General features: G+C 60.0%; 1 protein-coding gene across 2 annotated transcripts in view; it reads right to left on the bottom strand.

The window, feature by feature from the left end:
- The window catches only part of LOC132225828 (NADH-cytochrome b5 reductase 3), a 28,263-nt gene extending 8,118 nt beyond the window's left edge, over positions 1-20,145 (bottom strand). The window contains exons 1-7 of one of the 2 annotated variants that reach the window (XM_059680811.1): positions 19,980-20,145; positions 9,271-9,402; positions 5,231-5,303; positions 4,791-4,897; positions 3,173-3,302; positions 2,620-2,703; positions 2,342-2,427 (exon numbers count right to left, since the gene is read on the bottom strand). In XM_059680811.1, the coding sequence (XP_059536794.1) occupies positions 2,342-2,427; positions 2,620-2,703; positions 3,173-3,302; positions 4,791-4,897; positions 5,231-5,303; positions 9,271-9,402; positions 19,980-20,000 (633 nt within the window). In that variant the 5' untranslated portion in view covers positions 20,001-20,145. Of the gene's footprint in view, positions 1-2,341; positions 2,428-2,619; positions 2,704-3,172; positions 3,303-4,790; positions 4,898-5,230; positions 5,304-9,270; positions 9,403-17,735; positions 17,833-19,979 lie in introns of those variants that run through there. The other variant, XM_059680812.1, reaches the window with a different exon arrangement.
- Positions 20,146-23,872: the final 3,727 nt, after the last annotated feature.

Genomic DNA, 23,872 nt, shown 5'->3' with positions numbered 1-23,872 from the left:
GATCAATGTTTCTCTCTCATCAATGTTTCTAACTCTCTATCTCTCTCCCTTCCTCTCTGTAAAAAATCAATAAAATATATTTAAAAAAAAATATGGCTAGTGGGACTGGAAAAGCAAGTTTTAGATTTTGATCTTGATTAATTTAAATGTGAATGGCCACATGTTCTAGCATGTTCCAGCACAGTCTAGACCAGTGGTTCTAAATCTTCTGGCCCTTTAAATACAGTTCCTCATGTTGTGACCCAACCATAACATTATTTTCGTTGCTACTTCATAACTGTAATGTTGCTACTGTTATGAATCGGAATGTAAATATCTGATATGCAGGGTGGTCTTAGGCGACCCCTGTGAAAGGGTCGTTCGACCGCCAAAGGGGTCGCGACCCACAGGTTGGGAACCGCTGGTCTAGACGTGCGTGTTTCCCAGAAATGCAGGAGGACCAGTGAGCCCAGGTCTCCCGTGTGGCTCTCAAGCCGTGGTTCTGCCAGGCGCCTTTACAGTGCGATGTCACTTCGTATGCTCAGTCCCTCCTGCTCCTCTTCCCTCTCAGAACGCCCTTGGCTGCGCATGTACCCGTCTCCCTGACCACCCTGCACTGCTCTGTCGTGGGAAAGGGGGATCCCCACCGGAAACGAGTATTACTTTGTAAGGAACCGGCACCTTTAGAATCTCAGCCCCACTGCTCTTGACTCTCCCTAATGTCCTGCTTTTCGTTTTAATCCTCCCCTGAGGACATTTTTCCCATTGATTTTTTTAGAGGGAGTGGAGGGGAGGGAGGAGTGGGGAAGAGAGAGAAAGATCCATGCGCGAGGGCCACAATGACGGCTCCGGCGCGTGCCCCGACTGGAGCTGGGGATCGAGCCTGCACCTGAGGCACATGCCCTGACCAGGAATCGAATCCTCTACCCTCAGGCCGTGGGCTGACGCTCTAACCACTGACCCACCGGCCAGGCTAATGTCCTTCTGAAAGGCGTGTTCCCTAGGTGGGGCTGGGCGCGGAGCCCCGTGTCCTCCCTCTCGGGACAGACCGGAGGAGCGGCAAGACCCGGATGGGCAGAGTGGCCATTCCCACTCGCATGGCCTGTGAGCCCCTGGGTCCCGGGGACCCTCCTGGGGGCTGTGAGGTCGGACGATTTTCATCTGATACGCGGACTTGATGGGCATTTTCCACTCGTTCCCTGAGGAAGGCCGGGGGACCTGCTGGGGGCATCGTGACCTGAGCCACCGCACCGAGAGCAGAAACAGGCCTGGAGCCAGACATTACAAAGGCTTCCCAGATGTAAAACAAAACGACTTCTCAAAAATACGGCTACTTTCCATTAAATAGGCTTGGGTCCCAGTGATTTTTCATAAAATGTGCTATTTTTCATAAAATACCCTGGCTCCACCACTTCCTGTAACACACGGGCCACACCCTCTCTGGGTCTCCATGTCCAGCGCGTCGAGGTAGGGCACGCGCACCGCCCTGGCTATCGGGCTGACGGGCGGGGTGCCCCGCTGGGGGACAGAGGGCGGAGGCCTCCAGAGACTCGCCCAGCACGGACCAGCAGCTTGGAGTTGCTGGCTCTTTCCGGCCGCCCTGGTTGGCCACAGGGCGATTTTCTGTAAGTGCGTGGGGTCCAAGGACCTTAGGCCAGTCTCCAGCCCCCTGGGCTCAGTGTCCTCAGACGGATGGTGCAGAGGCCGGGCCAGACACAGCCCGCAGCTGGCACGGCCTCCACACTGGGGAAGGAATGTCTCATCGAGCCGCCCCATAAGGGGACGGAACTACAAAACCCCTAGCAGCCATGAAACGCTGAACCAGGAAGGACTTGTGAGGGCCTTGCTCATTCCAGCTGAGGGAAAGCACAGAGAGGGACAGTGACTTGTCCAAGGCCACACAGCGGCCAGGGTGGGCAGGCCACGGGCGCAGGGAGGACATGCACTCAGGAGTGAGAGACCAGGTCCAAACCCAGCCCGACACCCCAGCTCAGGGCCCGAGTGCAGGTGGACTCGGCACCTCTCCTGTGACACGGCCCGGCTCCAGGCCCGGCCAGCATCTGCCCACTTCACTGGGGGGTTCTGAGCTCTGCTCACGGAGGGAGCTCTGAGGTTCGGAGGAGCAAGTCTCAGGTGGGGGTGCTCCAGGTGCCTGATGCCGCTCCAACCCCCAAGTGTCAGGCCAGACACGGGGCTCTGGGCTGAAAAGCCCCACCCTACCCGCTGCTGCAAAGGGTGCCGGGCACACGCGCTCAGAGCACCCCTCATGTTAGCTGCCTGAGCGCCTCACAGACCATGTCCCCCCAGGCCCTGCGCCCCTCTCAGCAGGGGCCGGGTCTGCACCACGGGAACGCCCACTGACCTGGTTGGCAAAGAGCAGGTGGCACACGGTGTGGTCATCCGGGTCCTTCATGATGGCGCGAATCACCTGCAGCATCGGGGTGATGCCTGCAAAACGGCAGCCCCCCAGGCTGGGTGAGCCCCTGCTGTGCACAGGCCAGGTGCCATGCAGGCGCCAGGGGAGGTGCCAGGACCTCGGGCAGCTCCCAGCTGCTCACATCTGTGCCCCGTCCCACACCCTGACCCCACGCACAGCATCCACGCGCTGGGGACTCCGCGAGGGGCTCCGGGACCACACACCTGTCCCGCCCGCGATCATGCCCACGGACTTCACCGTCTTGATGACTGGGTTGGATTTCTTGTCCGGGCGGATGGCGAACTTTCCTGGGGAGAGGAGAAGGGGTGAGGCCCGCTCTCCGACACGCTGTGTCTGGGGGTCGGATGGGCTGGAGAACCCGCCCGCTTGGGGGTCCGAGGCGCAGGCACCCACCATCCAACGCCAGCCAGGTAGGGGGAGGGAGGGGAGGTGGGACAAGGACCAACTCGAATGCCAGAGGAGCCCAGCATGGCTCCCTCGTGTGGACGGCGTGGGGAGCGACAGCGGCTGGCGCCCGGAGGCTTCCGGCACAACCTCCCCTTGTTTTCAGCCAAACGAGGCTGGTCTGTGGGCTGGATGTGGCCTCCAAGGGCAGCAGCTGCAACCCTGCGCTGGCCCACTTACCCCTGTACAGCTGGGGAAACTGAGGCCCCGCAGAGGGGACAGCTTGTCCAACAAGAGTCACCCAGAAGCGGCAGTCAGGCCCTGCACCAGCACCCACGGGCCTGCGGGTCTCGGGGGCTCCCGCCCGCTCACCTTTGCCCTGGTAGACCAGCAGCCCGTTCGGGCCCCGGAACTCGATGGTGTCCCCGATTTTCATGCCTTCCAGGTACTGGGACATCTTCCCTCCGCTGGGGAACTTGGGGTGGGTGTCTTTGAAGTAAACCTGCAAGACACACCCACAGGCCTCACTCCCGTTCCCAGGGTTGCCTCAGGCGAAGTGACTCTGAGGGGCTCCTCTGCAGCCTGGGGGTGGCCCTCAGAGCGCCCCACCCACCCATCAAACGGCACCGGCTGAGCCCGGACCCCAACGTGTCGTTGGAAGGCAAAGCGTCGGCCTGGGGGACACCGCCGGCCGACCCCGTGGCTGCATCTGGCTGACGTACTGGCGTTCCTCCAAGGACTTCTCCGTGACCTTCCAACGGACGCCAAGGCTGTCAGCTCAGTAAAGGCCAGCGGCTGCGGCTGCGGGAGGTGGCCGGCCACACCCGCCCGTGCTGTGCAGCTCTCCCATCCTCCGCTGCCATAAAAGCCTCACCCTCAGAACAACTTCCTGCCTTGTGCCCTCTGGGGCTCCAGCTTTGGGAAAAGGAAGCAACACAACCCTCAGAGAGAGACGGAGGCAGGCGCACTTGCCTGCCGCACAGGCCTGTTCCTGGGCCTTGAAGGGCAAGCCAGAGTGATGGGCAGACAGAAAGGCGGCTGGGGAGGGAGGGAGTGCAACAGCCAGGCACCTGCCAGGGCTGGGACTCAGGGAGGGCGAGGAGCCCGATGGCTGCAGCACAGGGGCGGGGTGTGGGGGGTGTGGGGGGACAGGGAGTGCAGGGAGAGGGAAGGGCGGTCAGGGCACGCTGTGTGCCAGGCCAGGACTGTGACCTCTATCCTGGGCCCCCCAGCCAGGAGGGGCCTGGTCAGCGTGAGTTTTTTATCCTCTACTTGAACCCCCCACACCTCCGGAGTGGATTCCACGAGGACAGATGCTTGAACCCTCACCCCTTCCCTCTGCTTCTGCACGAAGCCCCAGACCTTACCAGCACCTCCCAGGCCCCGCCTGCCCCGCTGACCCATCGGACCTGATCCACTGCCCTCTGGGGCCTTAGCCCTTGTGCTTCCCCCTGGCCTCAGGGCCTTTGCACCTGAAGGCCCTTCTCCTCTTCAGCTATCGCTGCCTCCTGGCCGCCAGATCGCACTTGCTGCCGCCCAATCAGGAGCAGCTCTCACCCACCCCTGCCCTGTGTCGCCCCACTCTGTGCTCCCCAGGCCACGCCCGTGTGCCCTCACCCCGCGAGTGTGCGCAGTTTCCTAGGGAACGATGCCCAGAAAGGGACCCGCTGGGCACGGAGCTCGTGTGGCTGAACGCAGTGCAGGGGAAAGCGAGCTGGGCCAGCGCTTGGCCCACCTGGTCCCTCCTCTGCAGATGAGCTGTCCCTGTGTGAGGACCCGCGCCCGGCCCTGCCCTCTGCCCAGACACCACGCGTGGCCGCTGCTGGTCGGGCACATTTGCTCTGCACTCAGAACCAGGCGCAGGAGGCACCGGCGTGAGAGGCACCAGGCCCGCAGAGACAGGCTCGGGGGACAAGGGTCCCTGGAGGCCTCGGCTATGATGGGGTCACCCCCACACCTGTCTCCGCGTGGTGTGGCCCCCAGACCTCACCTTGATGACCAGGTCCACGAAGCCCTTGTCGTCGTCACTGGAGACGGGCGTGTAGGGCCGAATGACCAGGTTTCCATCGATCCGGGCCGAGAGGTAGATGTGCTGGCCTGCAGGAGGGGCAGCGGTGACCTGGGTCAGGGACGGTCCCTGCAGGACCGCTGGGCCTGGTCAACCAACCGCCCGGTGCCCACCCAGCATTCAAACCGGCCCTGGCTCGGCTCCCACTGCCACCTCAGGGCTCCCCAGCTTCCCGCCACCAGCCTCTGCTTGTGCTGAAGCCACCGCCAGGGCCACCGGGTAACTCCTCTCTCGTTCTGACACTTACTCTAAGGCCCGTGGCAGCTGTCACCTCCTCCTTGAAGCCCCCCCTCACTGAAGTGCAAAGTCCCCCCTCTGACCTAGCACCCGCCTCCGTCAGAGCTGGGTGGGGCCGCACTCACCAACAGGGAGGCCCAGGACATGCTGGGGTGACGGCAGGGCAAAGCGGAACCGCCGGGTGTCATGGTTGATGATCTGCAAAGAGGCCGAGCTGTGGGGCGGCGGCCAGGGCAGAGGGGCCGCCAGACCTCAGAGCCCCCCTCCTCGCCAGTGTCCCCAAGTCACTGAGGGGAGTGACGCCGATGTCACGTGCAGACCGTGTGTGAGGGCGCAGGGTCGGGCACACGCGGTGAGCCTCTGTTCTCGCTGCCCCTGGGAAGGGCAGTCACTGCTCAGGGCCCAGCAAGCCTGTCAGAGCGGGAGGGGAACTCAGGGTCCTAAAGGGAGGCTGCGATGGCCCAGAAAGTTCCAGGGGCAGGAGGGAGGGACCCACCTGTGCCATCAGCCTGAGCGGGGGCCTGGGGTGGCAGGAAGAACACAGGGACTGGCTGGAAACTAGGGACAGAGCTGAGACAAGGCCCCACATGGGCTCCAGAAACTACCCGTGACCCGGGCGGCCATGGCTGCGGCGGGCTGCACAGGGCAGGAGACGTGGCAGCCCCAGTCCACGGCAGGAGGTGGCAGCCGTTTCCCCTCCAAGGTGGGGCAGAGGCTGGTGAGGGGGAAGGAGCTGTGATCAAAACCTCAGAAGCCCCACTAAGTGGTCTTACACCGAGGCCAGGCAGGCTGTGGTCAGAGCTGGGACCGAACCTGGGCCCTGGCCGCTGAGCAGGGCTCCAGCAGCCGCTGTGGGGGCTGCCCTGCACCTGGTGCAGCCAGAGGATGGTGTGGCGCGGCACGCGGCCGCTCAGAGACAGCTGAGTGTCCAGCACGTGTTCACAGGAGGCTGGGAGACATGGTCAGGTCCACCCACAGGCAGTGTTCTCGCCGGGTGGGGTGGGCACAGACTCCTCAGAGGGACAGAGCGGCTCTGAGCATCACTGGAGTGTGTGAGCGAGGCAGGTGGCCTGGGTCTCGGGAAAGATGGCTCCCAGCCCCGCTCAGGGCATGGGGCTGCTGGTGGCTGGTGCCTCTCTACCCCAGCAGCCCCGGCCCGCAGCTGCCTCCCCAGGAGCCTTTGCCCTCTGGGCAACAGAGCCCCAAGGCCTCCCGGGAGCAGATTCCAGAATTACCGACTGGTCCTGAGGCTCACGGCCAGAAACGCGCACACACCAGACAATTTTGGAGGAAGAACAGAAATGAGAGGCATCGAGAATTACTGCGCTGGGCACCCTCTCTCAGGGCCCAGCGGTCAGGCCAGATCTGGGCCGGCTCAGCATGGGGCCGGCACCAGGAGGCTGCTGGCCGCGGTGATCTGAGAGCAGACCCAGCGCCTCGGGGACCTCCGGGTCACCTGTCAGGTCCAGTTCAGAGAGAAGGGCCTCCCCCGGGCAGCAGGCCCTTCCCCGGGCCCATGGGGAGCACAGCAGAAGTGTCAAAAGCAGGACCCCTGCTGACCGTGCAGAGCCATCAGGCTACTGCTCGGACATCTGCCACCTGCTCTTCGAAGGGGACTGGAGGTCTGCGGTGTGACATCCCTATGACCACATACTAGGTAGTCGTCAAAAATGAGAATCAGTCCGGCCGGTGTGGCTCAGTTGTCGAGCATCAACCTATGAACCAGGAGGTCACGGTGCAATTCCCAGTCAGGACACAGGCCCGGGTTGTGGGCTCAATCCCCAGTGTGGGGTGTGCAGGAGGCAGCCGATCACTGATTCTCATCATTGATGTTTCTTTCTTTCTCTCCCTCTCCCTTCCTCTATGAAGTCAATAAAAATATATTTTTTAAAAAGAAGGAATCAGCTTTGGGATAGACATGGAAAAGTGTCCATGCTATATGGCTGGGTGAAAAAAGGCTATTAAAATTCAGTGTATGCACACCTGGACCTCCACCACCAGGTGTATCCAGACGTGATGCCCGAGAAGGCTCAGGCTGACAGTAATGGGACCCACTGCACAGTGTGGGGTTGGGGGGGCTGGTGAGTGGGACCCACTGCACAGTGTGGGATTGGGGGGCTGGTGAATGGGACCCACTGCACAGTGTGGGGTTGGGGGGGCTGGTGAGTGGGACCCACTGCACAGTGTGGGGTTGGGGGGGCTGGTGAGTGGGACCCACTGCACAGTGTGGGGTTGGGGGGGCTGGTGAGTGGGACCCACTGCACAGTGTGGGGTTGGGGGGGCTGGTGAATGGGACCCACTGCACAGTGTGGGGTTGGGGGGGCTGGTGAATGGGACCCACTGCACAGTGTGGGGTTGGGGGGGCTGGTGTGTGGGACCCACTGCACAGTGTGGGGTTGGGGGGGCTGGTGAGTGGGACCCATTGCACAGTGTGGGGTTGGGGGGGCTGGTGAGTGGGACCCACTGCACAGTGTGGGGTTTGGGGGGCTGGTGTGTGGGACCCACTGCACAGTGTGGGGTTGGGGGGGCTGGTGAGTGGGACCCATTGCACAGTGTGGGGTTGGGGGGGCTGGTGAGTGGGACCCACTGCACAGTGTGGGGTTTGGGGGGGGCTGGTGAGTGGGACCCACTGCACAGTGCGGGGTTGGGGGGGCTGGTGAGTGGGACCCACTGCACAGTGTGGGATTGGGGGGCTGGTGAATGGGACCCACTGCACAGTGTGGGGTTGGGGGGGCTGGTGAGTGGGACCCACTGCACAGTGTGGGGTTGGGGGGGCTGGTGAGTGGGACCCACTGCACAGTGTGGGGTTGGGGGGGCTGGTGTGTGGGACCCACTGCACAGTGTGGGGTTGGGGGGCTGGTGAGTGGGATCCACTGCACAGTGTGGGGTTGGGGGGGCTGGTGAATGGGACCCACTGCACAGTGTGGGGTTGGGGGGGCTGGTGAATGGGACCCACTGCACAGTGTGGGGTTGGGGGGGCTGGTGAGTGGGACCCACTGCACAGTGTGGGGTTGGGGGGGCTGGTGTGTGGGACCCACTGCACAGTGTGGGGTTGGGGGGCTGGTGAGTGGGATCCACTGCACAGTGTGGGGTTGGGGGGGCTGGTGCATGGGACCCACTGCCTGAATATGGGGTGTCGGGTGGATCACTCACATTTCACACACAGAATTTTTATGGTGAGCACATATAAACCATACATTACTGGAATTAAAAAGCAAGGAAAATGAATTTTAAGAAATGAAGCTTAAGAAAAGAAAGGATTTCAAAACCTTATGATTTCATTTGAGTAAAGAAAGTGTGTCCGGAACAGCAGGAAGAACAGTGTGGTCTCACTGGGAGGAGTGGCCTCCCCTCTCTCAGGTTTTAATCTCTCCTATGGACTCGGGCACAGTCACCCACACCTCCCACCAGCGCAGGGAGCCCGCCCTGTGCCGGGAGACCCGAGACTGTCCGTGCTCCGTGACTCCGTTCCCCGTGACCAGACACAGCACCGGGAGGGCCTTGGATCGGGGAAGAGTAAGGAGCACAGGGCAAAGGAGGGAGGGATGGCTTTAAGTCAGGAGCAGAAGTTGAAAAGGGAAACGTCAAAGGAGTGCCAGAGCGAACCTCTCGGAGGGCGGGGAGGAGCGGGGTGGAGGGGCAGGTGGAGGCGCAGAGGGAACAGCCCTGGGTAGAGACCTGGGGGGGGGGGGGGCGGGGGAGGAGGAGCCCTTGTCTTCAAGGAAGAGGCACTGGGATTGGAAGCACCTGGGACCACCCGGCGGCCACAGCCTGAGTCCTGGCTCCACCCCTAGCTGACAGCAGGGCCTAAATGCCCTTCACTCCTCTCTCGCCCCGTTTTCCCACCTGTTAAATGGGCGCCTGGACTTGAAAATCCTGAGGGGTCCCTCCCCCTCGGACCTTCTGTGGGACAGTGAGTGTGGGTCAGAGAATGTGCTCTGTGGCCAGAGACCTGGGTTCAAATCCCTCTGCCACTTACTGGTAACCATAGAAACTGACATCACCTTGCTTTCCCCACCTGTTAAATGGGCAGATAACAGGACCTGCGCTTCAGAGGGGGCCGTGTCCTGAGCACAGAGCAGGCGCCGGGGAAATGCTGTGATGCTGACAAGGGGAGAGGTGCCTCTGGGGCCCGCGCCCTGTGACCCCGCAGGGCGGCACTCACCTCCTTGTCAATGAGCCGCAGCGGGTACTTGATGTCCGGGCTCTCGAGGGTGATGGCCGGGGTGGAGCGCTGGAACAGCTTCATGAGCAGGTTGTAGAGGAACCAGACTGGGGAGAGGACCACGTGGCCCAACTGAAAGGACAGGGACAGACCCAGAGGTCAGTGCAGGCACGGGGCGGGGCTGTCACCTGCCCTTCCCGCCAACACCAGCTGGTTCCCTCTGAACCTCCTCTCACCTCGGCACCCAGGGAACCCCAGCGTGCATTCTGGTGCCGCCTGGGAGCAATTACAAAAACCAGACTCCTGGAACCCATCAGGGCAGTATGAGTCACTGGAAACCTCCCTTTGCCCCGAGCAACGGGGATGAAGAAAGCTACATGACGGAGCATGCCTCCCTTTTCACTCTGGCTGCCAGGAAGCTCGGAGTCAAGTTCCCAAGTAATCCTGCTCCCTCCCCCCCTTTCTTCCTTCAGTCACCTGCCCTGGTCCGATTAAGCTCCATCTAGACAAGCGGACAAACCCCTGAGCCCTGGGGCTCTGCCTTCAGGTGTGAGGGGCGGCTAAGGCGCTGAGCTGGGCTCTAGGAAGCTCTGGTCCTTGTGGCTGCGTGACCCGGGCAAGTCCCTCCCCTCTCTGAGCCGAACTGGGCCAGCCACCTGCAGGGTTCTGGAAGCTGAGAGGTCACTGCCCAGCACCACGCTGGGCCCTGCACAGGCGGTAAGCTCCTGATAGCCCTCTGAGGTCGGTACTGTCATCACCACCATTCACAAATGAGGAGCGAGCTCAGAGAAGTGAAGCAACTCGCCCACGTGACCCGAGTCCACCTGCTTCCCCAATCACACACTTAAACCTCAGGCCCACACTCACTCCCTTGCGTGGCCCGAAGCCTCCTCCTGCCCCCCACATCTCAGTCTCACAAAGACACTAAGGGGTGCTTTGGATTTTTTTAAAACAGAGAAAACCCAAAACCCACGGCAGGATAGCTCATTGCTCAGTTTACCCGGAGAGGACAGACGCCTTGGCAAAGACAGACAACAGGCCTCCCGCCCGTTCTGGCTGTTTTCGTCCCTGGCTGATCACTCAGCCTCTCTGAGCTCAGTTCTCCATCTGTGAAATGGGGATCATAAGCCACACTCCCAGGCTGTGAAGATGGAAATAAGCCATGGAAAGTGTCTAACCCGGGCCAGGTCCCCGGCAGGCCCGAGCCCACGGAGCATCCGCTGTGCCGCAGCGACCCCTTGGCCATCCAGAAGCTGGGTCCTGAGCAGCCTCCGCGATCTGGGCCACAGGAAAGGGGCGGGGTGTCAGGAGCCTCCTGACGCCACTTAAGGGCCCACCACTGCCCCGTGGGCTCCCCGTCTCCAACCACAAGGAAACGCTGAGGGCCGTTCTCCAGAATAAGTGGCCACAACTTCAAAATGTCAATGCCCCAAACAAAGAACGTCTGAGAAGCTGGTCCAGCTTAGAGGAGGCTCTGGTAGGCTGAGTGCGGCCCCAGAAGAGACGTCCACCCGGAACCTGGGGATGTGACCTCTGGGAAAAGGGTCTTGGCCCATGTAATTAAACTGAGGATCTTGAGATGAGATCATCTTGGATCACCCCAGGGGCCCTAAGTCCCATGACAACCTTCCTTATGAGAGAGAGGAGCCGCAGAGACGGCCATGTGAAGTGATGGGGCCACAAGCCAAGGAAACCGAGGATGGCCATCAGCCACGAGGAGAAGCAGGAAGAGGCGGGAAGGGCTCCCCTCGACCTCCAGAGTGCGGCCCTCCCACACTCGATTTCAGACTGCGGCCCAGAACTGTGAGAGAATACATTTCTGCTGTTTCATGCCACCCAGTTTGTGGCCATCTTCACGCAGCCCTAGGACACTAATACTGAGGCCAAGAGACAGAACGACCGAATGCAATGTGCAGTCTTGGATTAGATCATGGCTCGGGGGGAAAAAACAGTCATGAAGGGCAATCCTGAGACAATGGTGGTCTACGAACTCGGGCCCATGGATCACACAATAGTGTTGTATCCATGTTACTTCCGTAGTTTGCTCACTACCGTGCGGCAGGCAAAAGAATGTCCTTCTTCCTGGGAGAAAGTATTTAGGGGCAAAGGAGCATCGTATCTATGACACTCAAGTAGTTAAAAAATATACACACACACAATAAAGCAAATGCTAACATTTGGTGCATCTGCAGGAAGAGTATACAAGTGCCCTTTAGACAGTCTTGCAACTTTACTGTCAGCTTGAAATGATTTCAAAATAAAAAGCGGGGCATGGTGTAGGGGAGCCCACAGTGGTGGCTCAAACAGGGAGGCTGAGCCCCAAAGGTTCACACAAAACACTGGCTCTTAAGAAAGCGGCGTCAGCCCTGGCCGGGAGTTCAGTTGGGTAGAGCATCATCCCGATACACCAAGATTTCAGTCAGGCACATATGAGAATCAGCCAATGAATGCATAAATAAGTGGAACAACAAATCGATATTTCTCTCAAAGCAATCCTATATAACAGTGGTTCTCAGCCTTCTGTCCCTTTAAATACAATTCCTCATGTTGTGACCGCTAACCATAACATTATTTTCGTTGCTACTTCATAACTGTAATGTTGCTACTGTTATGAATCGTAATGTAAATATCTGATATGCAGGATGGTCTTAGGCAACCCCTGTGAAAAGGTCTTTTGACCCCCAAAGGGGTCGCAACCCCAAGGTTGAGAACCGCTGCTATATAATAAAAGCCTTGCCCTAGTCTGTTTGGCTCAGTGGATAGAGTGTCGGCCTGCAGACTTAAGGGTCCCAGGTTCAGTTCTGGTCAAGGGCACATGCCCGGGCTGTGGGCTCAGTCCCCAGTGGGGGGCATGCAGGAGGCAGCAGGTCAATGATTCTCTCTCATCGATGTTTCTATCTCTCTCTCCCTTCCTCTCTGAAATCAGTAAAAATATATATTAAAAAATAAATAAATAAAAATAAAAGCCTAATATGCTAAGTGTCTGGTCGTCCATTCAACCAATCAAAGCGTAATATGCTAATGCCGCTCAACTGCTAGCTATGACGTACACTAACCACCAGGGGGCAGGTGCTCCGACTGGTAGGTCAACTTGCTGCTGGGGTCCAGCTGATTGGGGACTGAGCGAGATGGGCCAGACACACCCTGGAGCTTCCAGCGGTCCCTCCCTGGCTGGCCAACCTCCCGCATCCCTCCCTGGCCCTGATTGCACTGGTGGGGTCCCTTGGCCTGGCCTGAGCCCTCTCACAATCCAGGACCCCTTGGGGGATGTCCGAGAGCTGGTTTCAGCCCATCCCACAGGCCAGGCCAAGGGACCCCACTGGTGCACGGATTCGTGCCCCGTGCCTCTAGTCACTAAATAAAAGTAAAAAAAAAGTTGTTTCACAGCTGGTTCATGCACTCTCCCTAGGAAACCTCCCTGACTTCAGTTCTCTCAGCAAATGACTGTGTGTTCTTATCATAATACTACAGGTTCCCCTTTTTGCCTTGGCTGCCAGGAAGCTTAGACCCAAGTTCCTTGCTTACATGGGGGCCTCTTTGCTTCCTTTGTGGGACTCCTGAGGTGCCATATTATTTTTTAAAATATATTTTTACTGATTTCAGAGAGAAAGGAACAGGGAGAGAGAGAAATATCGATGATGAGAGAGAATCATGGATCAGCTGCCTCCTGCACACCCCCTACTGCGGACAGAGCCCACAACCTGGGCATGTGCCCTTGACTGGAATCGAACCTGGGACCCTTCAGTCCACAGGCCGATGCTCTATCCACTGAGCAACACCGGCCAGGGCGAGGTACTGTATTCTGCAGAGGACAGACCTAGAAGTGGCCCCTGCCCTACTGAGGGCTCAGTGAGATGACCTTCACCTCTCAAGGCCAAGCCCTACTGCTCCCCACTTCCTGGAAACTCCCCCCACCCCGCCTCTCTATCAGCCTGGGAGGCTCTCTGAGCCTCGGCGTTCTCTTCTACAGAAGGAAGAGGAGAGCCATTGCCCTGCCCACCTCCTAGGGCCGTGGTCGGCAAACTGCGGCTCGCGAGCCACATGCGGCTCTTTGGCCCCTTGAGTGTGGCTCTTCCTAAGCCTTAGGAGTACCCTAATTAAGCTAATAACAATGTACCTACCTATATAGCTTAAGTTTACAAAATTTGGCTCTCAAAAGAAATTTCCATCGTTGTACTGCTGATATTTGCTCTGCTGACTAATGAGTTTGCTAGGGGATCTGGGAGATGAGATGAGGGTGGCACAGGTCACGGAGCCGTCTATTGCCGGGGTCCAACCCCAGCGGGTCCAGGGGTCCCCAAAGGCGTGGACGGAGTCGGCGAAGAAGGAATGACACGGAGACAGCGTTCAGTTGATCAGCAGCCTAGCCAGGATCTCTAGCCCGGATCTCCAGAGAGGTTCTGCTTCGGATCTCCAGCGAGGTTCTGTAGCCATGTTCCCTCGCTAGGTTCTCCAGCCAGGTTCTGTCCAGGCTCTCCAGTCAGGTTCAGTGTCCAGGTTCCAGTCAGGTTCTCCTGCCAATCTCTGTAGTCAGGTTCAGTCCAGGATCCCTTGCCATGTTCTCCCGCTAGGCTCTGTCTCTAGGCTCCGAGTAGGTTCTGTCTTCTCAATTCTGTTCTAAGTTCTGAGTGTTTCTGTCTTGTTACAATTGTATTTATACCAGTTGATTCAATCCTATCAATCTCTATTACAAAGGTTAGGGCGTTTCTTATCTCCATTCCAGGGAGAAAAGATTATGTAGTTTAAGCATGATTGTTCATAGTTAAAGGGATTAATTACCCGCCTGGCACTTAGTTGAGGGGTTTTATTCCCTCCCTAACTTCAGGGGAAAATCCCTACCTGGGGATTCAACCTTTCTCGGAGAGGTGACTTTGGTTAAAACACAGCGCCAAGAAGGTGAGCAAACATATTAAGAACCATATGCCATATATGCCAGGTCCCTTGAAACAGCAAGGATGGACCGGCTCCCGGCAGTCTATAACCTGAGAATTGTGGGTACACACAGAGGAGCTTTTCCTGCCACCCTCACGGGGCCACTACCCTGGGAGTTGGAAGACCCAAGCGAAGGAAGGGCAGCGGCTCAGCTCCCACACCAGGCCTGGCCCTGCCTCCCACACCGGCGCAGCAGCTTCAAGCTGCCCGGCTGCCGCTGGGTTACAGCCCTTTGGTGTGGCTCCCAGGCAGGGCCTCCAGGCTGGGGCAGCAGGCCTTGCCCCACGGGGCCCCTGGCCTGTGACCGAAGGGTCTAAAGGGAAGGCCTGCAGGGGCCGGGCCAGACCCCCCGCTGCCCTGGGCCGCCTGCCCATTTAACTAGCACCTACCGCGTTCTGGGAACATGGGCATTTCACCCCTCCCGGGTCTCACTGAAGGCCTGGCTGGCAGCCCTGGACTCGTTTCCAGAGACCAGGGTTCGAGGCCCAGCTCAGGACTTCAGGAGAGAGTCCCCACCTTTCTCAAGTGCATGAGGGTGGTCCCTTTCACGGCTGGGGAGGAAATGAGGCGGGAGAGGCTGTCACTGCTTCAGGTACGGGACCGGAGTTCCCTGGGATAATCCTCCCTCCAGCCCTCAGCCTCAGGTGCTGGCAGGAAACTGAGGCCCAGAGAGGACCAGTAACCAGCCCCGAGTCACACCAAAGCCAACCTCGGAGGCCCACGCTCACGACAAGTGGCACTGTTGTCCCTGCTTCTCGGAGATTAAGTGACTTGCCCGTGGTCACGCGACAAGTCAGGGGTGGAGCCAGGATCCGAACCCAGGCCTGTCAAGCCCCAAGAATGGCTCTTCCCAAGCCGCCTCCCAGGGCAGGTGCCCTCTCTGGGCCCCAGTCACAGAGCCCAGATCCCCACTGACCCCCCACAATCCGATATCCCCTCTCCATGGTGACACCCCAGCTGCCCAAACCAACAGGCCGCTCCACCCCCTCCTCAAACACCCACCATGGCTCCCCACTGCCTACACTCAAGGCCCCACTGATGACCACACCACCAGCCACAAGCCCTTCTTGCCTTAGGCCAGTGGTCGGCAAACTGCGGCTAGCAAGCCACATGCAGCTCTTTGGCCCCTTGAGTGTGGCTCTTCCCAAGCCTTAGGAGTCCCCTAATTAAGTTCATAACAATGTACTGCCCTGACCGGTTTGGCTCAGTGGATAGAGCGTCGGCCTGCGGACTCAAGGGTCCCGGGTTCGATTCCGGTCAGGGGCATGTACCTTGGTTGCGGGCACATCCCCAGTGGGGGGTGTGCAGGAGGCAGCTGATCAATGTTTCTAACTCTCTATCCCTCTCCCTTCCTCTCTGTAAAAAAAATCAATAAAATATATTTTTAAAAAAACAAAAAACAAAAAAACAATGTACCTATCTATATAGCTTGTTTAAAAAATGTGGCTCTCAAAAGAAATGTCACTCGTTGTGCTGTTGATGTTTGGCTCTGCTGACTAATGCGTTTGCCAGCCGCTGGGTTAGGCCTTTGCATATTCTCCCTTCTGCCCAGAACTCCCCTCCTCTTCCCTCAGCCAACCAGCAAACTCCTATCCACCCTTCAGAGCCCAGCTCAAATGTCCAATCTTCCCTGACTAGCACTCCCTAGCTAATCAGGCCTTCAGCAGACTTCCACAGCCCTGGCCTCCCTCCTGAACTCCCTGGGGGTGAGGACTATTCAGATGATTCCTCTGAAGCCCCTCCCTTGTCAATCCGAAAAGCCACATCCTTGGGGAACGCTGTTTAGGGGAAAGTTGATGGAGTTCCATTCGCAGGAAGTTGCCATTGTTGGGAGCCTGGAAATGAACCGAAATGGCCTTAGAGGCCACTGCAGCTCTGTTGGCTCTCCCAGAGTTAACCCCCCAGCACAGCTGTTTAAGCGCACAGCCAAGTTCAACACAAGACCCTGGTGCAGCTGGCTTCAGCCTGAGAAGCACCCTCCCTTGCATTTCCTCGGTGACTCACCCTCGCCGGTGGGAGATAACCAACTGTGTTCTTCATTGGACAAATGGGGAAACTGAGGCTCGGGAGGCCCAGGGAGGAGTCTGGGCTTTGGTTCCCGGTTTTCTGTCCCTCACCCTGACTCTCTCCAGCCCCAAGCCCACAAACGCTCGCCTGTGGTTAGTGTGGGGCCAAGAGAGAGACTCATATGTCAACAGCCCTGAAGGCAAGTCCAGAACACGGCCTCAGCCCTGGCACAGCCCTTCGAGATCCTGGACGCCAGCCCTGGGGGCAAACAGCCGGCCAGCTCCCCACCCTGGTCACAGTCAACACCAAACAGCGGAGCCCGGAGCCCAGCCCCAGGAGGGCAGGGGGTGTGGCTCACCTGTGCATCCCCAGCGCTCGGACCAGGGACACTCGATCAATATTTGTGGGTAAACTTGTGAAGGGACAAGTCCCACCCCCATCTCTCTCTGACTCTTTGTGTCTGGAAGTTTCAGGAACAAGGGCAAGAAGCCAGATCCCTCCCCGGCGAGGGTGGGGCATGCACGGCCCATCCTGTGTATCGTGCAGCCCACGGCCCTCCCCGAGCACCAGCGATGGGGTCTGGGATCCGGCTTCCTGCTGTGCCCTCACCTGTCAGGCTGCACTGGAGCCGCTGCGGGAAGAAGGCGCACTGGGCGGCTGATAAGTGCCGGGGGAGGCAGGGGTGAGGGCGGGGGGGCGGTGGCCTTCCAGTCCCCACTCGCAACAAAGGGGACTCCGCAGAGTTGGGAGGCGAGGCTCTACAACCCCCCATTTCAGACGAGGAATCTGAATTCCTATCTGGGGAGGCCGCTGTGGGCAGGCCCGCACTGCCGGCCAGTCCTTCAGGCCACAAACCCCAATGGGCACACCTGCAGGGCCTATGCAGGACTTGGGGGTCACAGGCCAGGGGACCCCGCCCTGAGCTCAGGTCAGCGGGGGAGACAGACACGGCAGAGAAAAGGCGCAGTGGAGGGCGAGGGCTGTGTCTGCAGAACGTGGGACGCGGTTCCCACACTCGGGGGTGAAACAGGCTGTGAGCCCCCTCCCACCCCTGCACGCAGCAGGCAGAGTAAACAGGAGGCAGATGGCGGAGCCAGGCCTCGCCCCAGCTCCTCAGCTGTGCAGCTTGTACCCATAAACATAGACACACACACACACACACACACACGCAATGCCACCCACCCCAGCAACCCCGGGTTCTAGAAACAGCTGCCTCCAGGGCCTTGACCTGTTGCTCGGTGGTCTGTGCTCTGCCCCATGAGGGAACCCCCCACCTGCCTTTCCTCACCTCTGATAACACGGGGGGTGGTGGTGAAGAAAACGGGGTGCCAGAGTCCCAGGATGTCTCACCCACTGTAGCTGAGGGGCTGGTTGCCTTGCTCCCCGCCACAGGGCACCATGCCCAGCTGCTCACTCCTGGCATTCCCCACCGGGACCCTGGCATCCACTCTGCCCAGGTCAGGTCTGGGTGGGTGGAGGGATGTGCCCGGCCCTCCCCACGGGCCAGCCCCTGCGCTGAGGCTTACCTGCCTGCTGCCCGACTGCCAGCTGTCCCCCTGGGATCTGAGCGGCCACCTCCCTCCTGGTCCCCTTGCAGGAAGTGGGAGGGAGCGGAGGAAGTTCGGGGGCGGGGGCTCCTAGCCAGCAAGTGCAGGAGAGGGAACCCAGGAGGAGGGGCAGGTGGACTGCAGAGCTGCCTTCTGCAGGGGGACCACCCGGTTTCCCAGGGTCACAGCTGAGGCAGGGGCTGCCAGGGACACGTGGGCTGGGCCCACTGAGCCCTTTACAGCGGCTGAGGGCAGGGGAGCCAGTCCCCAAGCTCCCCGCAGGTGGCTGGTAGACTCAAGTGCCAACCCCTCGGCTGGGCCCCCCAGAGGGGAGGAGGCCTCCCGCGGAGCCTGGAGCCTGCACATCCCAGATAAGCTGCCTGGCGCCCCAGCCCGGGCTGGCCTCCCTCAGACTGCGGGCGGCCCCTCACCGGGCGGCCTAGCTAGGTCTGCTGTGGGTATTCTGGGCCGGGGGGGGGGGGGGGGGTCCCCAGCAGGGCCCGCGAGGAAGGGGCAATTCCCACCAACCCCTGGTGGATCAGGTCTCCTGACCCCAAGACAGGACTCTGCCCCTCACTCACATGGGAGCTGCCAGGGGGCCCTGGCAGTTCAAACCACGTGTGCAACAGCCACGTGCTGGGGACACAGCGACAAACCCAACCAACCAACCAACCAACCAACGCTGGGAGAAGGTGAGAACCCCGCGGGGTGGGGGGCGGGGCGGGAAGGCAACTTCTGGGAACATCGTCAGGAGTTAAACTGAGGCGGGGGGTGCCCACAGCTGTGCCTGGCAAGGCTGCTTCTTGGTCTGAACACCCCCGAGTTCTGGCCGGTCCTGGAGGAGCCTCCCCGCCTGAGGGAGGAGGCAGGTGCCTCCAATCCAAGAGCTCGGGTGGAGATGGAGGCAGAGGTGCTGGACCTATCCTCCCCCCCCAACTCCCCCCCCTGCACCCCGCCCCCCGGCACCCCAACCCCAAGCCAGCAGGGTGCCTGGGGGCTGCCCTCTGTGCAGGGCTTTTGGGAAATCCGAGAGGAGGTGGGCCCGGGGGAGGGAGGGTAGCTCTGGGACAACCCCAAAGGGACAGCACCGCCTGGACTTTGGAGCCCCACAAATTCAGGCCCAGTCACAAGCGCTGGCCACGTCTGAGTCCGATTTCTTCATCTGCTACATGGCTAACAGCACCGCCCCGCAGGGAGGAGGCGGGCGGAGGCGGCTCAGGGAGGGGGGTGGTTGCTAAAGATGCATAAAGCCCCTTCCATCCAGCGACATCACACACACACTCACACTCACTCACACACACTCTTCACACTCACTCACACACGCACACACACTCACCCCACACACTCACACACACTCACATACACACAATCAACTCACACACCCCACACACTCACACACACACTCACACATGCATACACACTCACACAAACTCAAACTCACACCCCCCACACACTCACACACCCACTCACACACACACACACTCACACACCCCCACACTCACACACACTCTCACACACACACCCCACACACTCTCACACACACATGCACACACACTCACACAAACTCACACACCCCACACACTCACAGGCATACTTCACACCCCCCCACACATGCATACCCTCACTCATACACTCACACCCCCCACTCACACTCACACCCCCCACTCACACTCACACACTCGCTTCCACTCAGCCGCTCAGCTACACACATTCATCTCACTCAGCCTCACACCCTCACTCACACACCTGCACTCACACTCACAACCACCACGTGTCACAGATCTGCACTCAGACCCACGTGCATTCACTCACACGTGTGCACACTCACATGCACACGTGCACACTTGCTCGGCCACACGCACTCACACCGTCACACGTCACGCGCTGTCACCCTCGGTCGCGCCAAACCTTCCAGGTCACAGACCTTCGCTCTCGCTCGCGCATAAAAGCCTCCGCCCGGCGGGGATGAGGGCGGCGGGCGGTGCCCACGGTCGCCCATCGGGGCAGCAGGGCTGGTCCCGGGCAGAGGCCTGGGCGTGGGTCAGGGCGCCCGCGGGCACGCCCAGGCCGGGCGGGCGGGGCGGGTGGGTGCGGCGAGGTGGGACCCGCACCAGGCACCGGCCCCCCCGGCCCCCGGGCTGGTCGCAGTGGGCGCCGCCCCCGCCCGAGGCCGCGCGCCTGCGGGTCCCCCGCCCGCCCCCCGCCCCCGCGCCCCGCGCCTACCGTGCTCAGCTGGGCGCCCATGGTGCCGCCGCCGCTCGCTCCGCCGCCGCCGCACAGTCAGTCCAGCGCCGCGCCCAGGCCCGCCCCGCCCCGCCCCGCCCCGCGTCACCCAGGAGGGCGGGCCGGCCCGAGGGTGCACGGCGGGGGCTGGTCGGGCCGGCGCGCCTGCACCGCCTCCACCGCCGGGTGCGCGGAGGGGGGATCGGGGTGGGGGGTGCGCGGAGGGGTCGCGGGGTTCTCGGGGTGGGGGGTGCGCGGAGGGGCCGCGGGGTTCGCGGAGAGGGGATGGGGTAGGGGGTGCGCGGAGAGGCCGCGGGGTTCTCGGGGTGGAGGGTGCGCGGAGAGGCCGCGGGGTCCTCGGGGTGGGGGGTGCGCGGAGGGGCCGCGGGGTCCTCGAGGTGGGGGGTGCGCCGAGGGGGGCTGGGGTGGGGGGGCCGCGGCCGGAGGGGTCCCCGCTCCCCGCTCCGAGGGTGTGCGTGTGAGTGGGTGCGTGTGCGATGTCGCTGGCCCGGCGCGGGCCCCGGAGGAAGATGGCGGCCCCCTCGGCGGATCTGAAATTACACCGGAAGCGCCCGCTGCCCCGCCCCCGGCCCCGGCGCCGGCTCGGCCCTCCGGCCTTCGGCTCCGTTGACTCCCGTTGACGTCAAACCATTGGACCAGGAGTTGCTGTGCGTTTATCTGAGCCGCACCGTCCGCGGGGGCGGGAGGCAGCCTCCCCGAGCGCAGATGATGCTCGGAGGACGGGCTTCAGGCCTCGTTCTTATAAATTACTTTCAAAACGCAAAGGAGTGGGTGACTGACATCCGCTGGCGATGGAAGAGGGGGCGGGGGAAGCAAAGCGGGCGCCTCTGGGATTGGATGACAGGGAAGTGATGGGCACGGGCTTCTTCCATCCATGGGCACCGATGGGCACCGGGCAGTTGGCACAGTGAACGGCTGGCCATTAACTTGAAAACAATAGCAACGAGGGAATGTCCTGGTGCCATGAGTTGTGCCCTGAGGGGTCGGAACCAAAAGGGGAAGTTACGGCTTCCGCAGACATCCCGCAGATCCGTTATCTCAGAATTAGATGCAAAAAGACAAATGGCCCAGTAAAGATCTAATTGATCTTTGGGTGGCGGGGCGGGGGGGTTGGGGGGGGGAGAGATACTGGCCTAGGACATGACCACCGACTCTAACCTGTTTGCAGTTAGAGTTCAATTTCAGACCATCCTTGGGGGTTCCTCTAGGTCTCAGGTTTTGCAAGAACACCATGCAGGCCTTCCCTGAGCTGTCAGGTTAGTGCGTGGCCCCTTTTGTCCACACTCGCTCCCCCTCCTCCCTCTGGGACATGATCCCCAGCTGCCTGTCCCCGGCTGCCCTTGCTTACTGTGTGGGCATCACATCAAAGGTCCCCTCCTGCCATAACCGGTGTGGCTCAGTGGATAGAGCGTTGGCCTGCGGACTGAAGGGTCCCAGGTTCGATTCTGTTCAAGGGCATGTACCTTGGTTGCGGGCACATCCCCAGTGGGGGGTGTGAAGGAGGCAGCTGATCGATGTTTCTCTCTCATGGATGTTTCTAACTCTATCCCTCTTCCTCTCTGTAAAAAATCAATAAAATATATATTTTTTAAAAAGGTCTCCTCCTCCACCATGAGGCTGCCCTGCGGTTCCCGGTGCCTAGTACTGAGCTGATGTCACCTGTGCGCTTCCACCCCAGTGGACCAGGGCTCCCTGCGGGCAGGACTCTGCCTTGAAGTCCCTCCCCTGCATATAGTAGTTGCTCAATAAACACTGGTCGAGGGGGTGAATGTAACAGACTGTGGACACCTCCTCTGTGGGGGCCACGCTGGCCCCACAAGCACTCTCTGGCCTCACCCTCCTGGAATGACCCGGATAGAAGTCCCTGCTACTCTGACCAGCCAGCCTTCCTGGGTGATGTGTCCCGCAATGTGATGCTGGCCGGGCAGAGGGAGCTGGGCAGAGCCTGGAGGTGGAAAGGGGGTGGACAGATAGGGTCAGCGAGGCCAGAGCTGGGAGCACAGTGGTGAAATGGGAGGTCACAGTGAGGCAGTGTGGGACCCCGGATGGAGGGAGCTGGGGTGTGGGGGAACGCAGGAGGCCCTGGAAGATTTAGGCAGGTGGGGCGTGACTGCTGGCTTTGAAAGAACTGGAACAGCCTGGAGGCGGGGCAGGGAGAGGGTTCAACTCCCATAGAACACAAGGGTATAAAATGAGAGAGCAGATCACTTAGGTGTTGTTTCCGTTTTCATGATCACATTTTAATATGTCAAAGGAAGTCATCACATCGCAAAGCTTGGCTTCAGCGCACCTGGCCAGGAACCTCCCGGAGCCAGTGCTTTCTAGGCCAGCCCCGCACGGGTGCCCTCTCCAGGGAGGCCTGGGAGCAGGTCACCCGCCCTTCTCATCCCCCCCGTCGCTTCTCAGTTTCCTCACGTGCCTTACTGCACCTGGATTGATGGCGGTTCTTCTCCTGGTGACACTTGGAACTCACTGAGCTGGCTTCCCCGATGAATCATCCTCCGCAGCCATGAAGACCCACATGGAGCTTTTCCTGGAAGGACCCGTCACCTCACTGGCATTAAAGAGACAAAACCCAAACACCGTTTAGATTGAGGCCGTAAGTGCCGGTCCAGCAAACAACCCCACAAACACAGACGTAGAATGGAATCCATTTTCCTGCCTTGAATATGTATTTGTGGACTCAAAAAGGAAGTCGCTTTCCTCCTAAAGTCATGTATGCAATGACTTCCTCTCCTTTTCTTTTTTTTCAACCCTCACCCCAAGATGTGTTCTTATTGATTTCAGAGAGGAAGGGAGAGGGAGGGAGAGAGAAACATCAATGGGTTACCTCCTGTTCACACCCCAACCAAGGATCAAACCCACAACCTTTCAGGGTAAGGGATAATGCTTCAACCAACTGAGCCACAGCGGCCAGAGAGCCCCTCTTAAGATCATATTAACTGTCTATTTCTTCCCTTGTTTATCTGTGTGAATTTCCTCATGATTATTTCTGTCCAGAAAATTTAAGGTTGTTCACAACAGAAATGATTGAGGCATTTTGCTCTCCCTGCAGTAAACCCTGCCTGCGTTTACACCACCGGCACATTTCACTGAGCAAAGCCCAAAAGGGGATTTCACTCCTGGCTTTATCTGGAAGCCTCCCTTGAGCCTGACCTGCCCGCCAGGCCTGTGGCCTGACCCTGGCCTTGCCCTGGCTCCTGCTTGGCTGTGTGACCCTGACCACGGTCACACATGAACTTGAGGAGGTCACACACCTGGCGCAGAAGTGGACAAAGGCTGAAAATGAAGCCAAAACGGGGGGTGGATTTTGTCTGCTTGTGGCCCCACGTGGTCAGGGCAGTTGCTTATGAGCTCTGGACAGTCACGACTCCAGTGTCACTGGACACCCCTTGCAGCCGCACCCTCCAGCCCGCGTGGCCCCAGGCCCTGTCCTCTTCCAACTGCCCCAGCGCTGGTGAGGGACTGGGCGGGGGGTGTTTATTTTGCTCAATTACTGATCTGGGCCTCGACTCCCCAGTTTCTGCCAGGGGTTTGGACCTGCTGGCATCGCCGGTGAGACCCACCGGGACCCAGGACTTGTTCTTTCCAGGGGACACGGTTAGCATTCCTTCCCCTCTTCTCGGGTCTCCCTCCTGGGTGACCTGCCTGCACCTTGGGAGGCAGGTGTCTCTTGGCTGGAGAAGGAGGTAGATTTCTTCCCGGACCCCACGGGGCTGCTCACCTGTAGGAAAGTAGGGTGACCTCGGGGGGTGTGGGGTGGGGTGGGGTGCAGGAGAGACCGGGGTGACATTGATGCGGTGCTTCCTCCTGCTCTGGGGACTCAGACCAAGTGGGGTGGGTTCAGTTGCCATTCACTGTGTGACCACAGG

The sequence above is a fragment of the Myotis daubentonii genome, chromosome 2 (assembly GCF_963259705.1).
Source record: "Myotis daubentonii chromosome 2, mMyoDau2.1, whole genome shotgun sequence".
Lineage (NCBI taxonomy): Eukaryota > Metazoa > Chordata > Mammalia > Chiroptera > Vespertilionidae > Myotis > Myotis daubentonii.
This window is presented reverse-complemented; position numbering and strand designations above follow the sequence as displayed.